This window comes from Bubalus kerabau, chromosome 4 (genome assembly GCF_029407905.1).
Source record: "Bubalus kerabau isolate K-KA32 ecotype Philippines breed swamp buffalo chromosome 4, PCC_UOA_SB_1v2, whole genome shotgun sequence".
NCBI classification, from domain to species: domain Eukaryota; kingdom Metazoa; phylum Chordata; class Mammalia; order Artiodactyla; family Bovidae; genus Bubalus; species Bubalus kerabau.
In genome coordinates this window covers 16,180,465-16,208,183 of record NC_073627.1, presented here as the reverse complement: position 1 = coordinate 16,208,183, position 27,719 = coordinate 16,180,465, and the positions used below count along the sequence as shown (strand labels likewise).

General features: G+C 44.7%; 1 protein-coding gene and 1 long non-coding RNA gene across 20 annotated transcripts; one reads left to right on the top strand and one right to left on the bottom strand.

The window, feature by feature from the left end:
* Positions 1-149: 149 nt before the first annotated feature.
* On the bottom strand, positions 150-27,719 carry STRADA (STE20 related adaptor alpha). Of its 19 annotated transcripts, XM_055575547.1 has the most exons (14): positions 27,568-27,715; positions 27,279-27,488; positions 19,343-19,422; positions 16,913-16,970; positions 14,734-14,762; positions 9,062-9,164; positions 8,429-8,550; positions 6,870-6,978; positions 6,643-6,766; positions 4,450-4,621; positions 3,822-3,926; positions 1,807-2,048; positions 1,482-1,524; positions 150-1,114 (listed from the first exon to the last, which is right to left on the bottom strand). In XM_055575547.1, exons 3-14 carry the CDS (start codon positions 19,376-19,378, stop codon positions 899-901), a joined length of 1,359 nt encoding a protein of 452 aa, XP_055431522.1. In that variant the 5' UTR covers positions 19,379-19,422; positions 27,279-27,488; positions 27,568-27,715; the 3' UTR covers positions 150-898. The 19 variants fall into 19 exon arrangements, with proteins under 19 accessions (XP_055431522.1, XP_055431526.1, XP_055431523.1 ...); XM_055575551.1 differs by lacking the exon at positions 27,279-27,488 and having other exon boundaries at positions 19,367-19,422; positions 27,568-27,719; XM_055575548.1 differs by lacking the exon at positions 27,279-27,488 and having other exon boundaries at positions 27,568-27,718.
* LOC129648849 (uncharacterized) lies at positions 12,956-14,054 on the top strand. The gene is made up of 3 exons (XR_008712894.1): positions 12,956-13,109; positions 13,327-13,478; positions 13,830-14,054. It is a non-coding gene; the product is annotated as an uncharacterized LOC129648849 (long non-coding RNA).

Here is a 27,719-nt window from a genome sequence, read left to right as displayed (position 1 = left end):
GAAACGTGTGTTGTGAGGCTGTCTCGTGGAGGAGGCCACTGCTATGCCTCCACGGGCATGCATGGAAATGCTCTCAGATGGCAGAACCCAGGGCGGGATGACCTGTGTCCGAGCCTGCATGGCCAACGCACAACGATGTCACTCTCCAGTGGATTCTCTGGAACTTTTTAATTTGTTCTGGCAATGAAACTAACATGGCATAAGAACTTAAGCCCCTTAGGCTGGGCAGCACCAAGGCAGCCAGCAGAGGTCAGTTAGATGGACTCCTGGTGGGAAAGGAAGGAGCTACCCAGATGAACCAAAGTGAGGTGTCAGGGGCCGAGTAAAAGGACCACCCAAGCCTTAATCTAGTGCTTAAAGAGAAAAAAATACCCTGTCCTTCACTTATTAGGGAGAGGCCTGGGGGAATGGGGCGGGGTCCCTCCATGGACCTATAGGATCTGAGACTAGGGGAGAAGAAAGGAACTAGGCTGATGGGAGAGCCAGCATGGGAAGCCACAGCTCCCCAGGCAAATATAACCATGGGCTTGGACTTCACAACCCCCACGGCCAGGCCAGGACAGTGGCTCTTCCTTCTGCAGAGGTCAGGCCGCCTGAGCTCACAGGACAGGGAATGTTAGATTTCCGGCCCCTCCCAATCCCTGGGTGTTGGGGTTCCCTCATGTCTCAAAAGCCTTGAAGCAGTCAAGTTTCTCTCCAAGAATTGCTTTTCCAGTCCCTAAGCAGCCAGCTCTCCTGGTGGAAATGTCCTTTCTGCCCCATCCGCCCCCAGGAGGGTGGGAATGTGGCTAGCCCTCGGGAAGGGTCCCAGAGGTGCACGCAGCCCAGGATGGAGAACAGGCACCTTCTTTAGAGACTCAGAACTCCCAGTCGTCCACCTCCAGCTCTTCCAGGTTTGTTACCAGGCCAAAGATCCCACTGTGATCCTGAGACTGTCTGCCTTCAAAAGTGGTGATGGGGGTGACAGGTCGGAGTAACTCGGGCAGAGCTTCTGAGGCACGTCGCTTGATCTGGGGAGAGAGTTGCGGGTGGATCCTGTTGCTTCCAGCCTCAGGACATGGTGGGGCAAGGGACCATGGGTCAGGGACAGGCAGGCTGCTAGAGGCAGGAGTCTCTGAGGGGAGAGGAAGGAGCAGCGCCTTTAATGGACTTGGGAAACATGGTCATGTCTCTGACCCATCGAGAAAGTTAAAAGTGTTAGTCATGCAGTCATGTCTGACTCTTTTGCCACCCCTGGACTGTAGCCTGCAAGGCTTCTCTGTCTGTGGAATTCTCCAGGCAAGAATCCCCTTCTCCAGGGGATCTTCCGACCCAAGGACTGAACCCGGGTCTCCCACACTGCAGGCAGATTCTTTACCATTTGAGCCTCCACCAGGGAGGAGGAGATAATATCTAAAGATCCAAAACTAAGAGGACTGAGGGTGGCTGGAGCCACAAGCAAGGAAAACCACCAGCAGGGGGCCCAGGGAAGGCTACTGTACCTGCTTGAAGAAAGAATGGTTCAGGAGGGTGCTGGCGCTTGGTCTGCAGAGGAAGGAGAAGAGGCCAGCATCACCCCTGTGCCATTTCCAGAATCCTGCTGCTGCTGCCTTACCCTCAAGTGCCCCTCTCCTTCCCTCGGCTCAAGAAACAATAGCCAGAGTGACCCAGCTGGCTTCCTGGCAAACCCTGTGCCACCTGCTCCCACTGTGGGGACTTCGGACTCCTCCGGGGAACCCAGACCTCTCTGGGACAGGTGCGTCCTCCCCAATCCCCGCCCCAGCCCCGGGTTCCCCGCAAGGCCCACCCCAAGCCCCGCAGGTGCACCTCATGTCCGGGCTGCGCTGAAGGCATTGCTCCACAAAGTGGTGGAAGTGGGGCGAGAAGGTGCGGTGGTAGGGGTGGGAGGGCGAGTCGCCGTTGGAGGTCCTGGGGGTGCTGGGGGCCAGGCTCTCGCTCAGGCCTGAGTTGGCCACGGAGCGCGAGGTGCTCATGGTCAGCTCCTCGGCGGGGATGGTGCTGGTGTCCAGCAGGCAGGGCACTGTGCCGTTCAGCTTCTCCAGCAGCATCTGGGGAGGACAGAGCCAGGCCCGGGCTGGAGAGGCCCCCGGAAGGACTAGAATTCCTTCCCAAGTCCACTTTTCCCCAAACACATGAGTGTATTCTGGGGCAGCAAAGACAGAAGTGGGAAAAGGCCTGTCGCTGTCTTACTCTGATTTTCTCGACTCTGTACCTAGACAGACATCCACACCCTCTTGTCTAGTCCACCAGAGCTCCTCCATCTGCAAGACTCCCTTTTCTGAAACACACATCTGATGCTATTACTCCTGTGCTCAGAAGCCGTTGACAGTTTTCCACATGTCCTAGGACAGGAAGGGGACATGCTGGCCTGGCCCACAAAGGCCCTCGTGACCTGCCTGGGCTTCCTTCTCCAGCCACACCGCCTGGCAGCCCCGCAGCAGCACTCACACTTCAGCCATACGACCACCTCCTGTCCTCAGGTTCTGTGCTTTCCTGACTGGGTCTGTCACAGGCTGTTCCCTCTGCCAAAAAGTTTCCTTCCGCTGGAAGCTCCCATTCTTCACCTAGTTAATTCCTATTTGCCTTCAAGTCTCAAGTGTCCCCTCTCTGAAGCCGCCCCGGGTTCCCTCCTCTAGAGCTGCCCTCTGGCCCCTCTCCAGCCGCCCGTGTCGCCACGGGGCAGGGCATCTGTGGGTTCAAGGAGAGGCTTACTCAACGGGCACAACCCACCCCCTCCGGCCCCCACCGCCTCCTCCCAGGTCGAGATCATGCTCCAGGAACTTTGGCCCCAGGTAATCCTTGCCCAAAGAACCCAAGTCCACTTCCTGGACTTGGCAAGATCTGGATAAGTCTCTTCCCTGAGTCCAGCTCCAAGGGAGACAATGCCGACTCCTGGCTGCATGTGTGCCAAGAAGCCAAGGGCAGCAGGCAGTTCAAAGGGGCGTGAACAGGGTGGGAGGTGGGAGGGAGGTTCAAGAAGGAGGGGACATGTGTTCACCGACTGATTCATGCTGATGTACGGCAGAAACCAACACACTGTTGTAAAGCAATTATCCTCCAACTAAAAATAAGTAAGTTAAAAAAAGCGGAGGGAGCATGAACAGAAGGAGGCTGGAGGTTGCAAAGGTATTGACTGGAAAGTGGTAGCACTGAACCTGAGAAGTCTAATTCTAAATTAGAAGTCGGCCTTCTACAGCATCACCAACTCAATGGACATGAACTTGAGCAAACTCCGGAAGACAGTGGAGGACAGGGAAGCCTGGCGTGTGGCAGTCCATGGGGTTGCAAAGAGCTGGACATGACTTAGTATCTGAAGAACAACAATAGCTTTCAGGTATACTGATCAAAGTAAAAAAACCAAACATTTTATAAACTTGGAAATTTTCTCAGGGACTTTCCTGGCAGTCCAGTTGGTTAAGACCACACTTCTACTGCAGGGGGCATGGGTTCAATCCCTGGCTGGGGAACTAAGATCCTACATGCCATGTGGTACAGCCAAAAATTGGGTGGAGCGGGGGAAATGTCAGTTTAAAAGTAAAAATAGACACCTGGTATGTGGGCTCCTGGCCTGTGATCATGAGCAGTGCTTACTTCTGTGACCCCCACCTCCCAGGCTCCATTTCCACAGCAATTATCACAGACACAAGTGAACAGTCACACAACTATACCCCCCACACACACACTGGGGCTCTTGGAGGAAAGGCCTGGGGTGTTCATCCTAGCATCTTGGGCTGGTGTCCAGAGTGTGAGGTCCTCAACAAGCGTTTGTGGGAGGCAGACAGGAAAGGAGGACAGAAGGAGATCCCTAGCTGCAGGCTCACCTGGGTGGCAGGCATGTCTTTAAAGGGGACGTGGCCATTGGCCAGCTCACAGGCTGTGATTCCCACACTGTAGATGTCAGACTTGGCATCGTAACCCTGGAGATTCTATATGAAGAGAGAAGAGCCACAGGTCACTCCACTGGAGCCTTGGTCGTTGTTCTTAGACAAAGCAGGTGGAGCAGAAACTCCCCAAACTGGTACGAGCTGCGAGGCTTCCCTCACCTGTACACTGAGGAGTTGCTGCTATTTTAGAACTAAAGAGTGTCTGGCTAAGGCTGTGTGGGAGCAGGGGGGAGTGCCCCGCTTAGCGCAGGGATGCAGAGAGCGCCAAATGCTCGAGAATCTGGCGCTCTCTCTTCCCATAAGATGGGAGCATCTCTGAAGGGAGTCTCAGTGAAGCTCAGGACCCGCCAGGGGTAATGACATCACCTGCCAGGGACACAGCATACCTGTGCTGCAAGGGGCCTCGCAGGTCTACCGGCCAACAGGGGAGCCCTCTCTCCAAGAACCCCCGACTCCGCTCAGAAGCAGAGGGCGCCCCCCATCCCTAGAACTTCCTGAAGGCCTCCTTGGGGGGTGGTATCACAAGTCGGTGGGGGCAGGGGCTCCTGAGATCCAGGGCACCGACCTGCTGGAGGACCTCCGGGCTGAGCCAGGGCAGAACCTTGATACTGTACTTGGGGAAGTCATGGACCACACGCTGCCGCTGCCCGTGGCTGATCATGCTGAGGTTGCTGCGTAAACCCGAAAGGTAGACCTTCCCATCGGCGGAGATCAGAACGTGGCTGGCTTTGACGCTCCTGGTGGGCGGGGGGTGTGTGTCACCAGGCGGCAGAGGAGGCCCTCACAGCACAAACCTTTGTCTTCACACACTAGACCCAGTCAGCTCTCTCCCCTGGGGTGTGTATTATACACATACATACAGATTATTGCTTTCCTGGTGGCTCAGTGTTAAAGAATCCGCCTGCCAAGTAGGAGACTCAGGTTTGATCCCTGGGTCAGGAAGATCCCCTGGAGAAGGAAATGGCAACCCACTCCAGTATTCTTATCTGGGAAATCCCATGGACAGAAGAGCCTGGTGGGTTACAGTCCATGGGATTGCAAAAGAGTCGGACGTGACTTAGCCACTAAACAACATATATATACATATAATATGTGAGTACACATATACATACATATTATATATACCTGAACATGTATTTTTGTGAAAAATTTCAAACATATGGAAAGAGAAAAAACATCATGACCCCATTTACACATTACAAGGTTTTAAAACTTATTTATGTTTTGTTCAAGTTCTCTTTTATGCTCACAGACCACTGCTTCCTCTAGTGTCTTCCTCTTTAATCTGTACTTTCCGTCTGTAGGTGTTCTCATAAAGTGTACTGCTGTTTCGCACGCATTTTTTGTTTTGACCTAATGGTACTGTGTTAGGCAGCCCATGTTTCAGGGTTATGTTTCTGAACTCCACGGTGTTGCCAACGGTATACACCTCACTGTTGCTTCTAATTGCCACCTGCACTCTGGAGTGGGGTCTGACATTTACTAACCCATTCTTCTAGGAAAGGGCACTCATGCTGACTCTAATCAGCACGAATATGAACACAGATGTCCACGCACACACCCCCTGAGGTGCCTGTGGGCGGGCTTCTTCGGGGTGTGCACCCAGAGGCAGCGCCGACGGCCCCGGGTCTGGGTGACGCTGACTGGCTGTGTGGGGCCACCTTCTACCATGTGGATGGGCGGCCCACCTCCTCACCGCACTGGTCCTCACCCAGCCTCTGAATCCCTGCCAGGCCCCCCATGGGCATAAAGTGACATAACCTTGTTTTTATTTGATTTTCTAATTCTTGCTGAGTCATGTGTGACTCTTTGTGACCCCATGGGCTGTAGCCCGGCAGGCTCCTCTGTCCATAGGATTTCCCAGGCAAGAATACTGGAGTAGGGTGCCATTTCCTACTCCTGGGGATCTTCCCGACTCAGGGACCAAACCTGAGTCTCTTAGGTCTCCTGCATTGGCAGGCGGGTTCTTTACCACTGCGCCACCTGCAAAGCCTCTCTAGAGTATTCATATGACCATTATTAGTCTTTTGGGTTTTCCCTTGTATAAACTTCATATCCTTTGCTCATTTTTCTATTGCTTTGCTATCTTTTTCTTACGGATTCACAAAATCGGTTTTGGACAAAATGAACAGCTTCCACACTCTAACTCCTTTCTTAACTTTGTCTCTGGTGCCCTGTATTGGAAAGAAAGCTTTAATCTTGATATAATCAAATCAAATCAATTTTTTTTTTTTGGCCTTGTTTCGTGTGTGTAAAACATTTAGAAGTTATGGTGTGCCTTGGGTCACAAAAATATTTCCTTGCATTTCCTTCTATGTAAGCCTAGAGCTTGCATTCAGGCCTTGCAAACAACTGAACTACTCCTCTGCACATGGAATTAGGGAGAGGTCCTGGTTGTACCATCTTCCCTACCCTGAACTGCTTCTCCCCAACACCATCTACTGAGCAATCTGTCTTTGCCTGAGCCTCCCAGCTGAGGGCTGACTCCGGGGAGCACATCCCAGCAGGGGTGCTCAGGCCCACGTTGGATAGTCAGTCCCCTCAAACAGTCCTCAGGAAAAAGCTGCTCGGTAAAGAGAAAGTCAGCACCTTCGCACGGACAGGGCAAATGCTCCGCGCCCCCAGCAGAGGCAAGAGCAGGACTCGCGCCTCGATTTAACCTCTGGCTTCACTGACTTCAACCTTCAACCGTTCCTTTGAGGGCTCACGACCCCAGACACCGCTGTGGAAAGGGTGAGAGGCCTGCGAAAGCAAGCACCTGTGCACGTAGCCCATGTGGTGGATGTAGTCCAAGGCCTTGAGCGCCCCCTGCAGGATGTAAGCGATGGCCAGCTCGCTCATGCCGTCCATGAAGTGCGTGCAGATGAGGTCCTTGGCCGAGCCTGAGGAAGAGGGCCAAGGGGACAGGGAAGGGCGGCGGCGCATGAGCGAGCTGCTGGCAGAGCACACAGAACCCCTCTCCGCCAGGACCCCCTGCCCACTCACCGTATGCCATGAACGACGTGACGACCCACAGCTCGTTGTCCGCAATGAAGGTGGCTCCGTAGGGTAGGATGTTGGGGTGGCTGAAGAGTTTAGACACGTGGAGCTCCCCCTGTAAGCATTGGTGAGCTGCAGTCAGAACCAGGGGGCAGCGACTGCCCTGGTGGTCCTGTGGCTCAGACTCCACACTGCAACGCCAGGGGCCCGGGTTCGATCCCTGGTCAGGGAACGCAATCGCACATGTCGCAACTTACAGTTCTCATGCTGCAACTGAAAGAGGCTGCATGCTGCAACTAAGACCTGGTGCGGCCAAATAAATATTAAAAAAAAAAGAACCAAGGGTCCCCGAGGAGAAGGCACAACGTGACAGTGGCAGCGTGAACACTATGGGGACCGAGAGTCCCGGGAGCGGCCGGGACTGGGGAGAGAGGAGCCGGGCTCTGCTGTCTCTGCAGGGAAGTCAGCCCTGCTCCACCAGCTTCTGCCTAACTCCGGCTCTGCCAGCCAGTCCTAAAGGGCCTGAGAACCATCCCCACCGCCAGGGCGACCACTGAGACAGCAGAGGGGGCAGTGCACTACCTTGGAGACGTGAAAACAAGCTGCAGACTGAAGACTTGGGAAGTTAAAAGCTTAGCTCACCCTCAAGGGCCAAGGCACACAACTCCTCTTTAAGACAAGAAAACAACAACAACAAAAAATGTTTTCCTATTACAAAGGAAAGCGTTGTTAGAAACGGAAATGTGGAAAGAGCGCGTTAAGAACTACTAAACATGAGAAGAGATTTCTCCAGCGACCTCAGGTTGAGAGCTCCTCTCCTCAGCAGCAGCTACAGAAAGCGTAAGACTGATGGAATTCTAAAGTAAATTTGGACAAAAGATGTGAAAAAAAATTGCACAAAAGAACTGCAGAAACTCCAGGGTCCTGGCCTCCGGGAAATGAGCCAAGGCCAAACAGCCAGCCCCTTCTAGCCTGTCCACAGCTCTACAGAATGAAGAAAAGAATCAGAGCCCAGTGCACTCTCGAACAAACTCAGGTATGTTTTTTCCAAATAACTGAGCTAGGATTGACTTTCTGTCCCACCCTGAGACCCACAAAACTACTCTGAACATATGAACTGGTATTAGAGCACCTTCAGAGGAGCTGAATTCAGAAAAACGCTGTAACTGAAGAAGGGGAAGGGGCCCAACCAACTGTACTTAAAATACACGGACTCAGGCCCTCCTCCCTGCACCAGAAAAGAGACTGTCTGAGTGTGGAGCTTGTCACTTACTAGTGTGTGTGTGACCAGGGGCGAGTTACTTAGCCTCGCTGAGTAACAGATACATGAATACATGAGCCACAAAGAGTCTCTAGAGAAGAGGGAAATATACATCGGGCTGAGCAGTGCTGCAGAATCCTTAATACCAAACATCCAAGATTCTTCACTGGGAGCTTCCTTAACTTCTTGGCTTGGTTACCTTCGTTTCCTGCCAGCTATTTCAGAAGACAGATGTAAACATGCCTTGGAATTACTGCTGGGACTAAGAGCCCACCCTCCAAGTGTCACAATCCCTTCTGATTACCTGTAAGAACGTCACCATCTCGTTGGAGCAAGCCTCGAGGTTAATCCTTCGCACCGTCACATACTCCCCTGTTGGTTTGTACCTTGCTAGATTCACTGTCATCAGGTCCTCGAATCCTTTGCCTAAAAGAGAAGGAGGCCGTAAACAGGGACAAGAGCAACACCAGCTTTCATCTTCTTTAAAGAGACTTGATTTTAGAATGAATATATGTATATGAGTAACTGAAACGCTTTGCTGCATACCTGACATTAACACAACACTGGAAATCAACTATTCCCCAATTTTAAAAAAAGACTTGATTTTAAAAGAAAATTCAGGTTAAAACTTTCACTTCTGTTATGTCTTGATTTTTTCTTCTTCCATCAGTTCCTTCTCAGACACCTATCCTAACTGATGATGGCCCAGGACACCAGGAGTGTGCAGAAAAAAACTGAAAAAGAGCTCCTCTCCTGAAAACGTGATTGATCTCTTTCTCCATACCTCGAAGAAGAAAACCACAGAAGACCCTCCCCAAAAAGCCAGTTTTGTCACCACATATCCTGATAACTGACTGACAGCTTCTGGCACACATTCATCTGAGGATGCTGAAAAGACCACTGCGGTCCCCTGGAGCGCGACAGTCTTGGACATTACCTATAACGGTGAGCAGCTCGTAACACCCGCCCTCTGGCAGGAAGCTACTCATGATCTCCGGCTTAGAGAAGGATGCTATCGACTCTGAGCTCGCCTCATTGGTCTAAAGGAAAAGAAAAACAGGTTAGTCAGAGAAACTTGGGGGCAGGGGTGGGAATGGGGAAGACGGTAATTCAGACCCATGAGGAGACTAGCATCTAAACACTCAAATCTGGACTCTGGAGCAGTTCCAGCACTGTTTGATGAGAAAGGTAAAGTAAAATCTCACCAGTTCAGTGCCGCCACTGGCACTAATATTCAGAGTACGTGTGAGGGCTAACTACAAATGTGGATGGGGTGAGGGTCAGGCGGAGCTGACAGTTGATTTGCTTGTCCTTCCCAACAACTGGCTCATCTCATAGCTAAAAGCTGTGGCTTTAGCTGGCTCATAGCTAAAAGCTCTGAAATTCTTACCTGGGAAAGATGTCCGGAGAAAGGCATATTTAGAAAAGAGAAGGGAAATGGGTGGGTAGGGCGTTCTCTTGGATTTCCAGCTGCATTAGGGTCCTATTTTTAAGATCCTGATGAAAATAATTCCCAAAGATCAAATGTTGAATCTCACTATTGGCCATAAGAGTCTCCCTCTTGAGCAAACCAAGAGGCCAGCCAAGGGATTTCCCTGGCAGTCCAGTGGCTAAGACTCCGAGCTCCCAATACAGGGGACCCAGGTTCAATCCCTAGTCAGGGAACTAGATCCCACAGGCCACAACTAAGAATTTGCATGCCACAACTAAGACCCCATACAGCAAAATAAATTAATTAAATTAAAAAAAAAAAAAGAGGCCAGACCAGTCATTCCCTGACATTTCCAAGGGAAGCTAGAAAACAGCTAACACATGGGGCTGCAGGCAGGGAACAGAGCCATCGGGTCTCGGCCCTCATCCCAGGCAGCAGAAGGGACCCACTCCCCGTGCACTTCAGCTGCAGATGAAGCTGGGTCTCAGCCACTTAGGATGCGGGCATCACAGGCGAGGTCCTGATGGGAAATGCCCAAAAAAGTAAACGGCAGGCCAGTCGCTCTTCCTTCAGTTCAATAGGCTCAGTGTCCTTCTTCCAGATCTAACTTTATCTGTATTATTTAGGGACTATCAGTACTTTTCTCTTGGATCCTCTTTTCTTCAGATGTGTGTCTAACTGAAATGAAGACTCTTAGACCAGCTCGTATTTCATAGGCTGAGTTCATAAACCTGCCCTCTGGTTAGGAAAAGGTCTTCGAAGACTCAGAGGCTCTTGGCTCAGCATGAGCCAGCGGAGTGTGTGAGCTGAGCAATGTTCTGGTATCGCCTTGTGGGGGGTCCCTGACGTTTGAAACACATCTGCTTTCAAACCAACTGATGCTGCTGGTGGTGCAAGAAACCAAATGGGGTTTTGTCTCCAGCAGCGCTTACACTAAGGGGAACCCAGTCGAGCAAAGTTGAGCCTTGTCAGCAAACTGTAGTCTTCATTTAATCGACTTTTTATGTCTGAGATTCACCTATATTGTTGTATTTAGCCACACTGTGTAATATTCACCTTATGAACAACTTCCGTCTATCCTTCCAATGCTGATAGGCTTTTAGGGTTGCTATTATGAACTATGCTACTAAAAACACACTCGAATGGGTCCCTTGACACATACATGCAGGAGTTACGCTAAAGCTTATACTGAGAAGTAGAACTGGAGGTCACAGAGTATATGAACATTTGACTTTAGGAGAAAAAAATGCCAAATTGGTTTCTAAAAAGGTTATATCAGTTTACACTCTCGCCAGCAATACTCTTGCTCTTGTCAACCCAGCTTTTCCTCAATACTTGGTGTATTTGGACTTAATTTTTGCCAATCTCTTTGTGGGTTTGATTTACATTTCCGATTGCTAATGAAGTTGAGCATCTTTTCATGTATTTATTGGACATGTGGATTTTCTCCAGAGTGAAAATGCCTCTGTCTCTTGTCCATTCTTCTACCACTTTTTGATTTCCCCAAAGTAGGCCCCATGGAACACTGATCCTGGCAGTTAATGCATAAAAAACAGTCTACACATCCAGTTAAGTTACAACACGCAGCACACTCCTCCTCGTGGACAATCACAAGGGGTGCACGCATGTTAAAGGCTTTGAGAAGTTCTGTAGTTTAACAAAAACTAACACTGTTTAACCTAACATATTTCTCAAAGATGCCTTGTGTGTCTTACATCTGTTAAATCTGGGGGAAGATAATTCGGGAAAGACTATCTGAAGCAAAACATACGGGATAATGCTAAGACTCAAGGCTTAGGGGCCAGGGAGAGGCTGAACTTGAACTCCGTCTGTCACTCGTGCCTCGACCCTGGGCAAGTCCCTCTGACCCCTGGGATCTCCGTTATCTCATCAGTGGAATAATCCCCACTTCACGGAGCTGGAGTTGCTGTGACAACGGGACGAGATGAAACATGTACCGAGCGCAGCGCTGCTTGGTGGATCACGGGTATTCAGTAAACATGTATTCTCCTCCCTTGCCTGCTGTCTACTTTTTGGTCGTTCTCCTGTTCCACAAAGAAGGTGGAACAGAGAAAAGGGAGAAAACAGAGACTCCTAAATAGAGCTTGATCCACGGTTAAGGTTGGTTTGCTTTTGGTTTTTGCACGTAGCTGTGCTTTCAGATGCTCTGAAAACAGATTCCAGGATCACTTAACAGCCAGCCACTGCAGCTTCTTCAAAGTCTCATCTTCAGACCAGATACTGGTTACTACATGCCAGGTGCCTCCAGCAGCTGAGAGAGATTCAGACCATCAAGGAACAAAATGGAGTAGCGATCTGAGCAAAAAGCCTAAGCCAAGAAGAGCTCCAAGGTGGCGACCCCCAGCTGTGGAGAATCTCAGCGGCAGGATGCGCTCATCGAGGAGACAGCCATCATAACCTTGAACCTGAAACCTGCTACACATATTCTCACCCTGCTTTGCTGTTTTCTCAAGTATCAATCTACCCTCAGGAAAATCAGGGTCGCCAGTTAACAGAAAATCCAAGGGGGTGCTTTCAGACCCAGCCCCTACTCTGGCCTCCGAGGATCCACCTGACTCGGCTGCTGCCTCACCGCGCAGACTCGCTGCACCTGACCCCCGAGAGAAGTGGTCGCAGCGAACGCGCGCCAGCTGTGCCTTTGTCTGGATCACTCCTGACCTGCTCCTTCCCTGCCCTCCCCATCTTCTCACTGATGCTTCCTCCTCAGCTCCGAGGCTGCAACTCATCTATTCTAGTCAAAGGCAAGCAGGCGCCCAGTCACTTTATGATGTCATCTCGCTTCTTTTCCCCACTGGGATCACCGGGATTTTCTTTGCCGTGATCACCGCAGTTTATTTTGTCTACTGTCTGGTCTCCCATGCTAGAATATAAGCTCTGTGGGGACAGGGCCTGTCTGTCTCTTCACTGATGTATTCCCCGATGCATACAACCATACTGGCATCTACTTAAAAAAGAATCATTTATGGGACTTCCCTGGTACGGTGTAGCCAAAAAAAGGAAAAAAAAAGAAAATTTAAGCCAACATTTGAACTCAGGAGGTTTTCTGCCCATGACCTTGTTATTCCCATGGGTTGAAGAGGAGAAGCAAACGTACCAGCCCGTTCCATTGGAGACAGTTCAACATACAGACCTAGACTGTGAATGCCAGCCCTCCTACAACACACTCCCTAGCTCCTCTGTTACCAGGGGAACTTTGCAGATCAGAATCTGACACCTGCATGTGAGAAAGTACTGTGTTATTAGCAGCCAACAATTGGCCCCGATGAGAACAAATCCAGAACGACTGTGTTTTAAGGTCTCTCCTCTGATCTCTAGGCAAAATGCCTTATGTTTCTCTAATTTGAAAAAGAGGACTGTGAAAGACAGCTGAGTCCTGAGATAAATTTTTTTTACACGCATTTTAAATAATTCCCTTTGGAAAAACTACAGATGGGATACTTTTTCTTAAAACTACCCATCTCCGCGTCTCTTGCCAAGAGTGCATATAAGACATACTATCTATGCACTAAAGCCATACTTCTGTTGAGCTTAGGTAAGGAATGATTCATTTAAGTACTGGTATGATTAGCTTGTAACTTGACAAACGTAGTATTTCAACTGTCTTTGTGGACTACAGAAAATTACTTTAAGGTGTTTTAGAAAATGAAATTCTTTAGGTAACTGGGAATACGAATGAGTTCACCGGGCAGTTTGGAATTTTATGAAATGAACGTGCTGATCGCTTGGCCCCTCTACCATTCTGTCCCCAGCTCCCTGGAAATGACCCCAAAATGGAGGCTTTCTGCGTTGTGGATGTTCCACGGTCTGAACTCAGAGAGAAACTGATCTTTATTTAGGAAAACAAAGGCAATAATATTTTCAAAGGAAGAAGTTTGGTCTGATTTTCCCCCAAGAAACACAGGTTAGTCCATTATACTGTTTCAGATTTAGACAAGGTCAAAATTCAGATGAAAAGGATGAGATATGAAGTCCATTCTCTTTAAACATAGCATGGCGTAGTTTTATTAGTGTGATGTGTACTCTCAAATTGCCTAGACAAAGAAACTTATTCTATCAAAGTCTTTTCTTAGTTTCCCCCATGGTGAAAAGTATTTTGTTCATTCTGAAGCATTTGAAAAATACATAAGCTACTGATATTGAGAAATGACCATTAAATAACTTTGTTTAAAGAATATAAAACAAAATGCAATAAAGCACACAAAGACGTTATCTAAGAAATGCCCAACAAATAAGTACATTCAACTTCCCACAGGTTTCACACAGGATGACTTTTGGTATAAAATCAGCAGCTGGGGAAACATAAAACTATATACAACTGGCACTGGACTCTAAGAACACCCAACAGTTCGTATAGGGCACGTTTTTGGTCTCCTGACTGGAAAATATTTGGATCTGATAGACAGGCACTGCCAAGCAAGCTTCACTCAAAGATAAACTCCTAAAAAAAATAAACTCCTAGTCAGCAGCATTATCTTTCACCCACCTTGGGGCTGCCTGCAAAAGGCATGAAGGTCGTCATTGGAAAAGAGGAAGAGGTCTATGGAGAAAAGCGCTCTGATTCTCTCTGCATAAGACACTGATTCACCGTATCAGAAACAGCTTGGTTTGCTGCTGTTATTCCCGTTGGTAAAATAAAGTAGAAGAGTCAGAAGTGAGGCAGGATTCTTAAAACTTCTGCCAATAAAAGAATACATTTTCTGTTTTGTACATTAAAATCTGGGGTTTTGTTTTTAAAGTAGATTTGAAGTCCTGCCTTATAATCTAGACAAAGATCTATATTCTCTTTGTGGACTGAAATCTATTATTAATTGACTAAGGACAGAAAATATAGTACCACCAGTCACTGCAAGATAACCACGTTAGACTGTTGAAACGTTCTCTCTTTTTTTTTTGGAGAGGGCGGCCAGGTGACTGGGAGAGCTAGGAGAGGGAGGAGAGAGAAAGAGTGCCTGAGATGTTTTTTCAGTTTTCAAAGTACACATCAGAATCTCTCCGGGGTGAAACCTGAGTCCCCACAAGAAGAATGATATTGCAAATAAAACTCAAGGACAGACGAGCAGAAATGTAAAATGATAAGCCAACCAAAAAACCAAACAGAGCTCCACAAGTCAACTCCATGCAACAGCCACGGTGCAACAGCCTAGGAAATCACTTACTTTTCTCCGAGCGTCACCCGGAGGCTGCTCTGGAGTAGAGAAATGGGTTGTTGGCATTTTGTGTTTTTGGCAGAAGACACACCCACATTTAAAACAGCAATCACTGCACTTAGGACTACATTTATTAATAGAAACCACTTAAGTCATTATAGCAAAAACTGCCTGCAGTGCTACATATAAACACACACAGAGATTCACAGTAAAAATGCTGCAGATACATGGGGTTTTAAACATGAATCTATGGCTCTTCAAAACTTGGCAAGACTCTTATTCTACGGGTATTTACTGAGTACAACTCAACTGCTATAGTTTCTGTTATACAATTACTTTCCATCAGCACGCAATATTACTTTCAATAGGCTGGTTTCAGAGTCTTACACTTTTATAAAAATTCATTATAAAATTATAGACATTGTTGGTGATTTCCCAGGGAGTACAGGAAATAAAAAATAGACTTGCCAAAAAAAAAGACAAAAGAAGTTTTAATACAGCAACCTGTGTTTGTGGGACTATTACTGAATTTGATTCTTCAGTCAGATACATTCTGTTCTGAATGAAAATAAAGCAAGGGCTTTTGGGCCCTCTGCTACACCTGGTGAACATGAATAAAGCAAAGGACAGCTTAAATAACTTTCTGCTCCAAAAGAGGACAACTTCAGTATCTGTGCTTTTTATTTTCTCCATTCTGAAAAATAATCGAAGTAAAGATTCTAACTATAAAGGACTGGAATGATTACACATCTCCAAAATATCTGCAGGGTAAATTAGCCTCAATTTATCAAAATAAGATTTGTGTGTGTGTGCCATGGATCAGTTTCCTGTTATACAAATGGCAGGAGTGGTTGCTTAAGACAGGCTTCTTATAGTCAAAGATAAGAAGCCAGGTGAACAGGTGAAAGGAAATGAAACCCAGTCTTCATAGAAGGCAAATCCCAAGCTGTATCAACCCGAATATACACTTCATTAAGCTGTAAACGATATACAGAACAATTTCTTCATCCTCCTCAGATCAGAGATTGGCAATTATCAAAAGACACCCAGAAATCCTACACTCAAGACACCGAAATCATCTAATTCACATAACCAGAATATTTTAAACTAATGTAAACTGGACTTCCAACTCAATTTTCATCAATGCCAGTGTTTACTTTTAAACCATCGTGTTACCATTAGTGATGGGAAGACAATGAGTATGGGAGCAGATATAGTATTTCTGTTCCATAAGCCTTGACTGTATTGTGTAATTATTTTTATTCTTTATAATCAAAACAAAAATAACTTGTTTTCCTAAACTCTCATTTGTCTTTTACACAGCCCTTCGACAAAGTTCATGAATAATTCAACTCCACAAGTTTTCTGAGTGGCATTAGGGAAAATAAATTGATAGGTACCACCTGGTAACTAACGTGTTTGAGTCTTCAATTACTCAAGCCTTTCAGGGTATTTTGGATCAGTAACCAATATACTCAATCTGATAAGCCATTTCTTTATAGGAGCTACAGTGAGTATCTGTGGTGTTCAGACACCAAGAATGGGGCTTTATTACTACTATTTTTATAGAAAAGGAATTTTCCTTGCCTTCAGTTAAGATCACAGTTCCCAAAACAGCTCAATTTGAAAATAGCCAAAGGGAAGGGGTTGGGTCTATTAAACCTCCAAATTGCAAATCTACTTTACTTTGAATCAACATTTAGAATTTACAATAGGAAGTTAGTGCCTTTGTGCTCACAGATTTTTTTTCTTTAGTCTCTTTGAAGTCTCATGAAAAGATGAGTCAACTAGATTCATCAGTAAAACCATAACTTTTATATCACTGCTACCTCTGTCCTGATCATAATTTTATTTTTTAAATCTTCAAGGCTAGAGGCTTTTAAACACCTATTTTTTTCCCTTTAAGTATTTCAATTTGACAAATACTTAGAAGAAACACGTGTGCTTTTAAGTAAATACTGGCTTTTTAACAATCAAGACAGGCCAAGGACAACTAACTGCCAGATTAGCCCTCAAATTTGGGGGAAACCATGGATTCAAAAAAAGAGCCAAATAAATATAACAGCTGTAATCAAATAAATATAACAACTTTCCCTTGGAATTACTAATGTCTATAAATTGATTTTAATTAAGAAAAGGGTAGCGATATTTATCCTGAACTGATGGCTAAAAGCCATACTGTACTTACCTCCAAATAGTTCCAAATCTCTTAAGCCCTCAACAATGAACTTTTCCGAGACCCACCGCTAAAGAGGAAAACCCCAGAGAGAATTAGTACTTCTTCCAAGCCACAAAAAATTAGCAATCAGCCATTAGAAAGACAAAAATACAACTATGAAAACTGAATCATGTAGTACAGTTAGGCTACATTACTAAGGAAAAGTTTTGAAAAGAAACTGGGATTTAAATCGACCAAAAACAATAGATTAATTCCTTGCTCTATTCTTCTTTGTCTAATTTGGTGAGCATTTCTTAAATCTGACAGATGACAAGTAGTACTGGCCCTAATAATGAGAACTGTTTTTGTCCTTCCTGTATATAAAACTGCCTTTGGGATGCATCTTAGTCAGTCCATGGCTGTCTACTATACATGCTTTGGGTCATTATTGCCAATTTGAAAAAAATATGATGAATTCACAGCACAGAAAACAGGGATGAAACAGGTTTTCACAAGCCCCTGCTGCTGTTGCTGCTGCTGCTAAGTTGCTTCAGTCGTGTCCGACTCTGTGCGACCCCATAGATGGCAGCCCACCAGGCCCCCCTGTCCTTGGGATTCTCCAGGCAAGAACACTGGAGTGGGTTGCCATTGCCTTCTCCAATTCATGAAAGTGAAAAGTGAAATGAAGTCGCTCAGTCGTGTCCGACTCTTAGCGACCCCATGGACTGCAGCCCACCAGGCTCCTCTGTCCATGGGATTTTCCAGGCAAGAGTACTGGAGTGGGGTGCCATTGCCTTCTCCGTCACAAGCCCCTAGTAGTTTGTAAAAGGAATCAGCCATCTACATATTCTTTCATCCAGTAGGGGTTCTAAAGACATCATCAACATTTAAATTTCCTACCAAGATTACAAGGACTGAACTAGCATGACTGATCTATGGTTTATATAACTGGCCTATTTCAAACAAGTATGGGTTTCCATCATACTAATCAGAGGTCTGGTTTCACCTGAATCAGGTTGAGAGCGAAAAGCAGCTCATACATAAAAACAATGGGAACAAGGCTGCATTTCACTTAAGGGTTGGTATCACTTTGAATCAACATTCAGAGTTTACAATAGGAAGTCAGTGGCTTCCTGTGTGTGTGCCCAGCTGCATCTGACTTTGCAACCCCATGGACTGTAGTGTAGTCCGGCAGGGTCCTCCATCCATGGAGTTCTCCAGGAAAGAATACTGGAATGGGTTGCCAGTTCCTTCTCCAGGGGATCTTCCCCACCCAGGAATCGAACCCACATCTCCTGCGCTGGCAGGTGAAAACCTTTACCACTAGTGCCACCCGGGAAGCCCACTGGCTTGAGGGTATTCTTTCCACTGGGTAGAGTTCAGGATTCTGGATTCTGGATTTTTTTCCCTCTTAATAGCAAAGTTGATTCTTTCCAATATAAATTATTCTTATCCATATAAACAGAAGAAAAAGATAAGGAACATTCAGAAATAAGTTGCAAAAAAAAAAGTTGCATAATAAGGACTATGAATTGAAACTATACCATCATTCTCTATCCTTCTCTGTATCAATTTTTTCCAAGTAAAAAAGCAACACCCTAAAAAAAAACTTGATATAAAATATTCATATGCACTGTACCACAAAATATAATTTACACCTTAATATTTAAAGAAAGTGGTATATTCAGGTAATTCCCTGGTGGCCTAGTGGTTAGGATTCCAGGCTTTTACTGCTATGGCCCAGGTGCAATCCCTGGTCAAGGAGCTGAGATTCCATAAGCCACAAAAGAAGGTGGTCTATTCACAATGTCTCATATTACATATACACTGTTAACGAGTTTTAAAATGACTACTACTGGATTTAAATACTTGATAATAAATAAGACAGTCTTCTACGAAATCATGGAAGCTAAACCCAGTATTTGTTCCTGAGGTCATTTTAGCTAGTGAAGTTCTCAGGTGTAATAAAATTTTTCAAAGAGTCCTCAGTTAAAACCTATGATGGCAGTTCCCTGGCAGTCCAGTGGTTAGGACTCTGCTTTTACTGCTGATGGCCTGGGCTCAAAAAAGTGTTCCAATGATTACAATTTGATGCTGATTTTTAAAACCCACAAACTCACTGAAAACGCGCAGGAAACAGGCAGATCATTAGTGGGTGCATATCTACAATGAAAAGGGCCAGCAACTCATTTAATGTGTGACTGATACTCATAAAATAAGCCACCTTGTTTCTTATCAGACAAGCTGGTGGGCAATATGATATTCTGTGTCTCTGGTCAGCGTGTACCTGCAAGTTCTGTTCTTTGCAGTGGAGGCTGCAATACCTGCTGAACTTTCTACATCTCTCCCTTCTATATGATTCTGAGCATCACATTGGAAAAAAAAAAGTCTACAATATCTGCTAAAACACACTGCTTTTCAGAAAATAAAAAATAGTAAAGGCAGAAGAGAAACACTCACCCTAATTCGCTCTGGTTTACTTACAAGAAAAGACATGAGTTCCTAACGTGTAGACCTACTTCAATTTCAAAAATTTAAACCTAAAAGGAAAATAGACACAAGTTGTTAGTTAAGTCCGCTTTTGTAGAAATATTTGTTAACAAAAACTTACTGAGTCTACCGTTAAAAGCACTGAACTAAACCTACAAATTGCTAGACTATAAAGACATTTTAGAGAAACTTTCAGTGACAATAAACCTGGATGTACTATGGCCAAATACATTCCGAAATACTGCTTCTCTGTAAGGAAAGTGAAGTTTGTTATAGGTTTTAAAAAAAAAATTTTAATTTATCTTGACCCCTTTGTAGAAGCAATTACCTTTAATTCTTTTGGTTGTTTACCCTTCTTTTTAATCATCGTTTTTACATGTTGTTTACATGTGATGACTTACCCATTTTAGACATTTATCTACTAACTTCCCACCATGGTAGGAGAAAACTAGGCTCTCCTACATCAACTGCACCCTACTTTCCTGCCTTCATTCTCCCAACATAGTTCTGACATAATTTTTGGTTAAAACCATGGTCCAAATTTACATTACTGAGTACACCAACATGGTTCTTGCATGCTAAGTTGCTTCGGTTGTGTCCAACTCTTTGTGACCCCACGGACTGTAGCTGGCCAGGCTCCTCTGCCCATGGGATTCTCCAGGCAAGTATACTGGAATGGGTTGCCACGCTCTCCTCCAGGGGATCTTCGTGACCCAGGGATCGAACACATAAGGAGTCTCTTATGTCTCCTGCGTTGGCAGGCAGGTTATTTACCCCTAGTGCCACCTGGGAAGCCCAAGGACTTGGTTCTTAGCAGAGGCAAACAGTTAGAAATGACTATGTCTTTTGTCTTATACACTCTTTCTCCCACCCCACCCCCAGCAGAGTTAATAACTGCCTCATTTTTTCACTTGCTTGTTTTTCCATGTAGTTATTAACTTTTCCCAAATACGTCAACATTTCTATTAGTCTTATCAATGTATTTTTCCATACACTCAAACTCATTCATTGCAATTTTTCCCTGGAGACTGCCTTCCTGAGGTCCTCCATCCTCTGGCTATAATCTAGACTAGCTACAAAGTATTCAGCCTTTTTAATGTGGAAATGTGGGTCTTCCAATTCTGGGGAATATTAGTTTTGTAGCAAGAAATAGCAACATAAATTCTAATAGTTAAAGGTGTACTTCTAGGATTATCCACTAAAGTTATATTTCACTCCTACTTTACAACTTTCTACTTTCCAGGAAACTTCTTCAAACTTTATTTTCCAACCTTTTTGCTAAGTTTTATATTTTTGTTACCCATTCCCAAGACCTTTTGCCACTTCTCAAATGTATGTTTTTTCATATCATCCTGATTTTGTTCTATGTTTGCTATTTATAGTTAAGAATTTATATCTAGAATGGCTAAAAGATAATACATCATGACCAAGGAGGGTTTAGTTCAGGAATAAAAGATCAGTTTAACATTAAAAAATGAATCAACATACACAAAACTGTTTTTGAAGCTGCTTGCAAATAAAGACCAACCAATTTTAAGGAATTTTTTAAAATGATGTAATTTTATCTTATTAACTGAGTAAACAAGTAAAATTACAATCATTTCAATAGATGGAGAAAAACCATCTAACAAAATTCAACACTAAGCCACAAGTTAAAAAAAAAAAAAAACTCTTAGTCAACTAGGAATAGTCAAAAAGGAATAGGATAGAAATGGGATTTACCAAGTCAACTTGGTAAAAGATACACATAAAAAATTTATAGCTAACATCTATTAATAGTAAGAAGAATGAATGAGTTTCCTCTAAGGACAGAAATAAAGCAAAAACGTTATCACTTCATCACTGTACTAGTGGTCTTGGCCAATGCAAAAAGGCAAGAAGAAATAAAAGGCATACAGATGGGAAAAAAAGATGTAAAATTCTTTATTCATAAATAACAAGACTGTATACATAGAAATCTAGTGGAAGCCGCTCAGTCATGTCCAACTCTTTGCGACCCCACTGACTGTACAGTTCATGGAATTCTCCAGGCCAGAATACTGGAGTGGGTAGCCTTTCCCTTCTCCAGGGGATCTTCCCAAGCCAGGTCTCCTGCATTGCAGGCGGATTCCTTACCACCTGAGCCACAAGGGAAGCCCAAGAATACTGGGGTGGGTGGCCTATCCCTTCTCCCAAGGATCTTCCTAACCCAGGAACTGAACCGGGGTCTCGTGCATTGCAGGCAGATTCTTTACTAACTGAGCTGTCAGGGAAGCCCTATGTAGAAACCTAAGTTTTCTACAGAAAAAATCATTATACTTAAGAAAATTAATTTATAAAGATCAATTATAAAACCCAGTTGTATTTCTATATATAGCAACAACCAATCAGAAAATGAAATGTTAAAAATACCATCAATAAACCAATGAAAACATAAAATGATTAGGAATAATTTTAATAAACTATGAGTAAGACCTGTAAAATGATAAAACACTGCTAAGACAGATTAAAGATTATCTAGATAAAGGATATGCCATGTTCCTAAATTGGAAGACTCAATATTATTAAGATGTCAATTCTCTCCAAATTGACCTACAGATTCAGTGCAATGCTTATCAAAATCCCAGCAGACTTTCAAAAGAAATTGATAAGCTCAGGCTAAAATTTACATGGAAATATGAGGGACCTAAAATAGCCAAAATAATTTTGAAAAAGAAAGTCAGAAGACTTTTATTACCTGAACTCCAGACTTACTTTATTGCTAAAATAATCAAGATGGTGTACTTTGGTCTAAGGATAGATATATGGGTCAATGAAACAGAACAGAGAACCTAGAAATAGACCCATACATATATGGTCAATTACTTTTCAAGAGAATGACCAAAGTAATTTTATGGGGAAAAACAGTCTGTATACAACTTGATATTTATATAGAAAAAAATGAACCTCAATGCTGACCTTATACTGCACACAAAAATTAACTTGAAATGGATCATAGAACTAAAGAAAAAGTTAGAACTACTAAAGAAAAGAGAGGAGAAAATCTTCATGATCTTGGGATAAGTAGAGATTCAAAAATAGAACATCAAGAGCATGAAACATAAAAGAAAAATATGACAAATTAATCTTTATCAAAATGTAAAATGTCTGCCTTAGAAAGACACCACTAAGAAACTGAAAAGACTGGGAGAAAACATACTCTGTGCATGTGTGCGTGCGTGCTTGTGTGTGTGTGTATCTACAAAGGACTTTATATACAGAATATATAAAGAATTTCTATACTCAACAATAAGATAACCCAGTTTAAACAATGGCAACAACAGATCTGAAGAGAAGATAAAGGAGCAGCCACTAAGCACATGAAATGATGTTCAACATTACTTGTCATCAGGGAAATAAACACAAAGCCACAATGAGATACCATTAAACACCCATCAAAATGGCTAAACATAAAGACTGACAATACTAAGTGTTGACAAGGACATCAACCAGCTGGAACTCTCATACACTGCTGGTGGGAATGCAAACAACTACGGCCCCTCTGGAAAATAGATTAATAGCTTCTTATGACTCAATAATTCTGCTCTAGGTCATCTACTCAAGAGAAATGAAAACATATCTTCTCATTAACTTGTATATGAATGTTCATAAAAGCATTATTCAAAATAGCCCCAAGTCAAAAACAATTCAGGCATCTACCAACTAGTAAATAGGTTTTAAAAACGTGGTACAGGTCAGGAAGCAACAGTTAGAACTGGACATGGAGCAACAGACTGGTTCCACATAGAAAAAGGAGTACGTCAAGGCTGTATATTGTCACCCTGCTTATTTAACTTATATGCAGAGTACATCATGCAAAATGCTGGGCTGGATGAAGCACAGCTGGAATCAAGATTGCTGAGAGAAATATCAATAACCTCAGATATGCAGATGACACCACCCTTATGGCAGAAAGTGAAGAACTAAAGAGCCTCCTGATGAAAGTTAAAGAGGAGAGAGAAAAATCTGGCTTAAAGCTCAATATTCAGAAAACTAAGATCATGGCATCCAGTCCCATCACTTCATGGCAAATAGATGGGGAAACAGTGTCAGACTTTATTTTTGGGGGCTCCAAAATCACTGCAGATGGTGACTGCAGTCATGACATGAAAAGACGCTTACTCCTTGGAAGGAAAGTTATGACCAACCTAGACAGCATATTAAAAAGCAGAGACATTACTTTGCCAACAAAGGTCCATCTAGTCAAGGCTATGGTTTTTCCAGTAGTCATGTACGGACATGAGAATTGGACTATAAGGAAAGCTGAGCACCAAAGAATTGATGCTTTTGAACTGTGGTGTTGGAGAAGACTCTTGAGAGTCCCTTGGACTGCAAGGAGATCCAACCAGTCCATCCTAAAGGAGATCAGTCCTGAGTGTTCACTGGGAGGACTGATGTTGAAGCTGAAATTCCAATACTTTGGCCACCTGATGGGAAGAGCTGACTCATTTGAAAAGACCCTGATGCTGGGAAAGATCGAAGGAGGGAAGAGAAGGGGACGACAGAGGATGAGATGGTTGGATGGCATCACCAACTCAATGGACATGAGTTTGGGTAAACTCTGGGAGTTGGTGATTGACAGGGAGGCCTGGCATGCTGCAGTCCATGGGGTTGCAAAGAATCATACACAACTGAGCGACTGAACTGAACAGACACCAATGTAATGCTACTCAGCGATAAAAAGGGACAAACTGCTGATACAGGCAACAATTTCAGGTTAAGGGAAAAAGTCAGACACAAATCTTCATACTGTTTCCATTCACATAAAATCCTAGAAAAAGCAAAAGCACGACAGAAAGCAAGTCTTGGTTGCCTGGACCCAGTAGTGAGATAAGGGACCAACTTCAAAGAGACACACAAGAACTTTTCAGGGTGATGGAAAAGTTCTGTATCTTTATTGCATGGTGGTTATGTAAGTGTACTTGTCAAAACTCAACAAACTGTACACTTGATATAGGTGTATTTTGTTACAGGTAAATTATATCTGAACAAAGCTGATTTTCAAAGTAAAATGACTAAAATAAATACTCAGATATGCTTTTGAAGAATCTAGGAAAAAATCGGCCACATTTCCATTCTTTTTTTCAGGTGGGCTAGGGTTGTGAGGGGCTTCCCTGGTGTCTCAGCTGGGAGGAGAAGGGGATGACAGAGGATGAGATGGTTGGATGGCATCACCAACTCGATGGACATGAGTTTGAGCAAGCTTCGGGAGTTGGTGGTGATGGACAGGGAAGCTGGCGTGCTGCAGTCCATGGGGTTGCAAAGAGTTGGACACAACTGAGCGACTGAACTGAAGGTTGTGAGGGGTTGTGTAATCTGCTAAGAGATGTGAGAGGAGGGAGGTAAAAAGAACCTAGAGAAAGGAATGTTAGTTAGAATCCAGTATAATGAAAAAAAGAAAAAGAGGGAATACAATTATTCTGGGCCACATCTGTGGTGATACGAGCCTGTGGCAGAAAGAATATTGAGAAATAGATGTGGATGGGTGGGAAGGAGGCTCTAGAGGAAGGGGATACATATATATAGTTATGACTAATTCGTGTTGTTGTAAGGCAGAAACCAACACAACATTGTAAAGCAATCATCCTCCAATTAAAAAAACAGATGGATAAGGAGAAAGAAAAATAAGTTAGTAAGGACACCATAAGTCATTGAGTCTATCCTCCACTCTTTGGAAGAACAGCTTTATAAACACCTGGATATATATCAAGTCTCTGCTTGAAAACTCACTACCTTATCAGGGAACCTGTTTTACCTGTGAACAACTCTGATGACTTTTTTTTTTGTGCCTGAGTAACTGCAAAGAGTAGTGTGTCAAAGACAAAGTAGGAAAAGTCAGAGATGGAAGTTATTTTGGTGGAAAGATGAGTTTGAGTTTTTAAGTTATGCTGCACTTAAGAAAAGTTATATATCCCAAGTGGAAATAGCATTTAGTTAGAAAAGTAAGGCTGATGCTTAAAAGAGGGGTTAGAGATGGCTCTGAAGCTGTACGAGTGACAGAAATTCACTTTAGAAGAAAATGCTGAGAGAAAAGCAGAAAGCTGGGAAGTAAGCCTTGGGATAAGTTCATATTTAGGACATGGAGCATCAAAGGCAATGGACTTCCCAGATGGCGCAATAGTAAAGAATCCGCCTGCCAATGCAGGACACGAAAGAGACAAGGATTTGATTCCTGGGTTGGGAAGATCCCCTGCAGCAGGAAACAGCAACCCGATCCAGTATTCTTGCCTGGAAAATTCCACGGACAGAGGAGCCTGGTGGGCTACAGTCCATGGGGGTCACAAACAGTTGGGTACAACTGAGCGCAACTTCTAAGGCAGGTAGGAAATGGAAACCAAAGGAAAAACTTTAAAGATCCTGCTTCCCCTCGTGGACCACTTACACTTTCCCAATCTATTCATCTTTTGCCTGTCCTGTTGCTACAGGAAGTCCTACCAGACTGCCCCACCCAACCCAGGTTAGATGCTTGGCCTCTGTATTCAATCCTTATACATACCACTCTCTCAACGGCCTATTTATCATTTTCCGTCACTAGAGTCTGTAAAGGCAGGGAATGCATCTTGTTTACTGTTGCATTCCCAGGAGCTACTGTGACCAACACTTAATATGGACACTCTTGTGTCTGTTAAATTAATAATAGTGAAAATAATCAAAGCAGCAGACACTTATGGTGAACTTAGCATGTGCCAGCATCTGTGTTAAATGCTTCATGGAGATCAGCTCACAATAAGTTATTATTGATCCTAGTTTTACAGATGAGGAAATTAGGACTCAGGTTAAATGCCCAAATTACACAGACATGGGACTTCCTTCACAGTCCAGGGGTTAAGACTCCCTGCTTTCACTGCAGGAGGAGCAGGTTCAATCCCTGGTGGGGAACTAAGATCCCACATGCTGTATGACATGGCCAAAAAATTAAAATAAAAAAAACAACAACAACCAATAACCGAAGTTACACAGGCAAGTAATAGAGGACTGATCAGGTCTATTCCAAAGCCTGTGCTCCAGAAGCTGTAAGTGATAACAGAGAAGCTTAGGGAGAAGCCTCAAGACTGAGTGTAAAGATGTAATGACTGAAAAGGCATCATCTGATTTGACAACACTGACCAGATGCTAAATGGTATAGAAAGGAAAATTTATTTACTTTATCAATTTTCCTTTTTCCCCTATTTTTGTCACTGGTTTTCTAAACTTCTTCCATGTCTGGGATTACAACTATAAACACTGCATTTGGGTCACAACACCTTTAAGAAATCTAGTTAAAGGGCAACAGATTTAACCAATTCAACACTTTATCTTACGGCCGAATAGGCTTGAGGCAGATAATCAGAAAAGATTTGGTTTCTTCAACTTTCAGGGATAAGAAACAATGTTGGGGATCTCTAAAGAAAAGCATAGATCAGTCAATGAAAAACTGTCTTAATGCCACAAAAACATACTGGAATTCGGTTCTACCCCAACACATGTTACAGTAAGAAAAGGATCAATTGGCACGTCTTCTCCTCTTTGGGATGAAGTTAAATTCGAATATAGTAGGATACCTTAGCAGAAGGCTGGGCAGAAAAGTTGGTTCCCCATTTCCTGAAAACTTGAACAATTTTATTTAACCACTCCCCTCCCTCGCGCTCACTTCCCTACCCCCATCCCGCATCTCCACCCCAAGGTGCTGTGGGCACTTAAGCATTTTGGAAAACACACAATTAGAAGCTCTGTTTAGGCTGATTCAGGGGATACCTGAGCTCTGTCCTTACGAGGGCTTGACCTACTGCTGCCTGTCCCGCCTGGGAAAAGATGTGGACGAGGGAGGCGCAAATGGGGTGCGGGGAGAGAATATGCCTCCTCTTTGCTACATCAGGACAAACTGTCACCTGGGCCCCAGGTTTCCCACCTGTAAATCAGTGGGGTAAGGGGAGAGAGAAAGCAGGCGCTCGACTCTTCCGCCCGGCAACTCCGCTGCGGTGTCTCCGGGCCAGGCCCAAGCCTATTCTCTTCTCGGGCTACAGCCCCTCATTGTGGGAATCGAGAAGGATTCGTGTGTAAAGGGGGCCCGCGGAGGACGAGGGAGGCGAAGGGTGGCCGCTATGATGAAGGCCCGCCCCTGAGGAGATGGAATCGGCGTCAGGGCGAGGAGGAACTGATCCCCGGAGCGCACCAGGCGGCCCCCGCCAGCCCGGTACCTGGTCCTGGAGTTAGCAAGCAGTCCCGGCCCAGTCTCAGCTCCGCCTCCTTGGTTTAAGGCCGCGCTGCCGCCAGGCCGGTTGCTGGGAGGGAGGGAGGTACGCAGCGTGCCATGCGCAGTAGAGGGACGCGGGGAGGGCTGGTAGAGGAA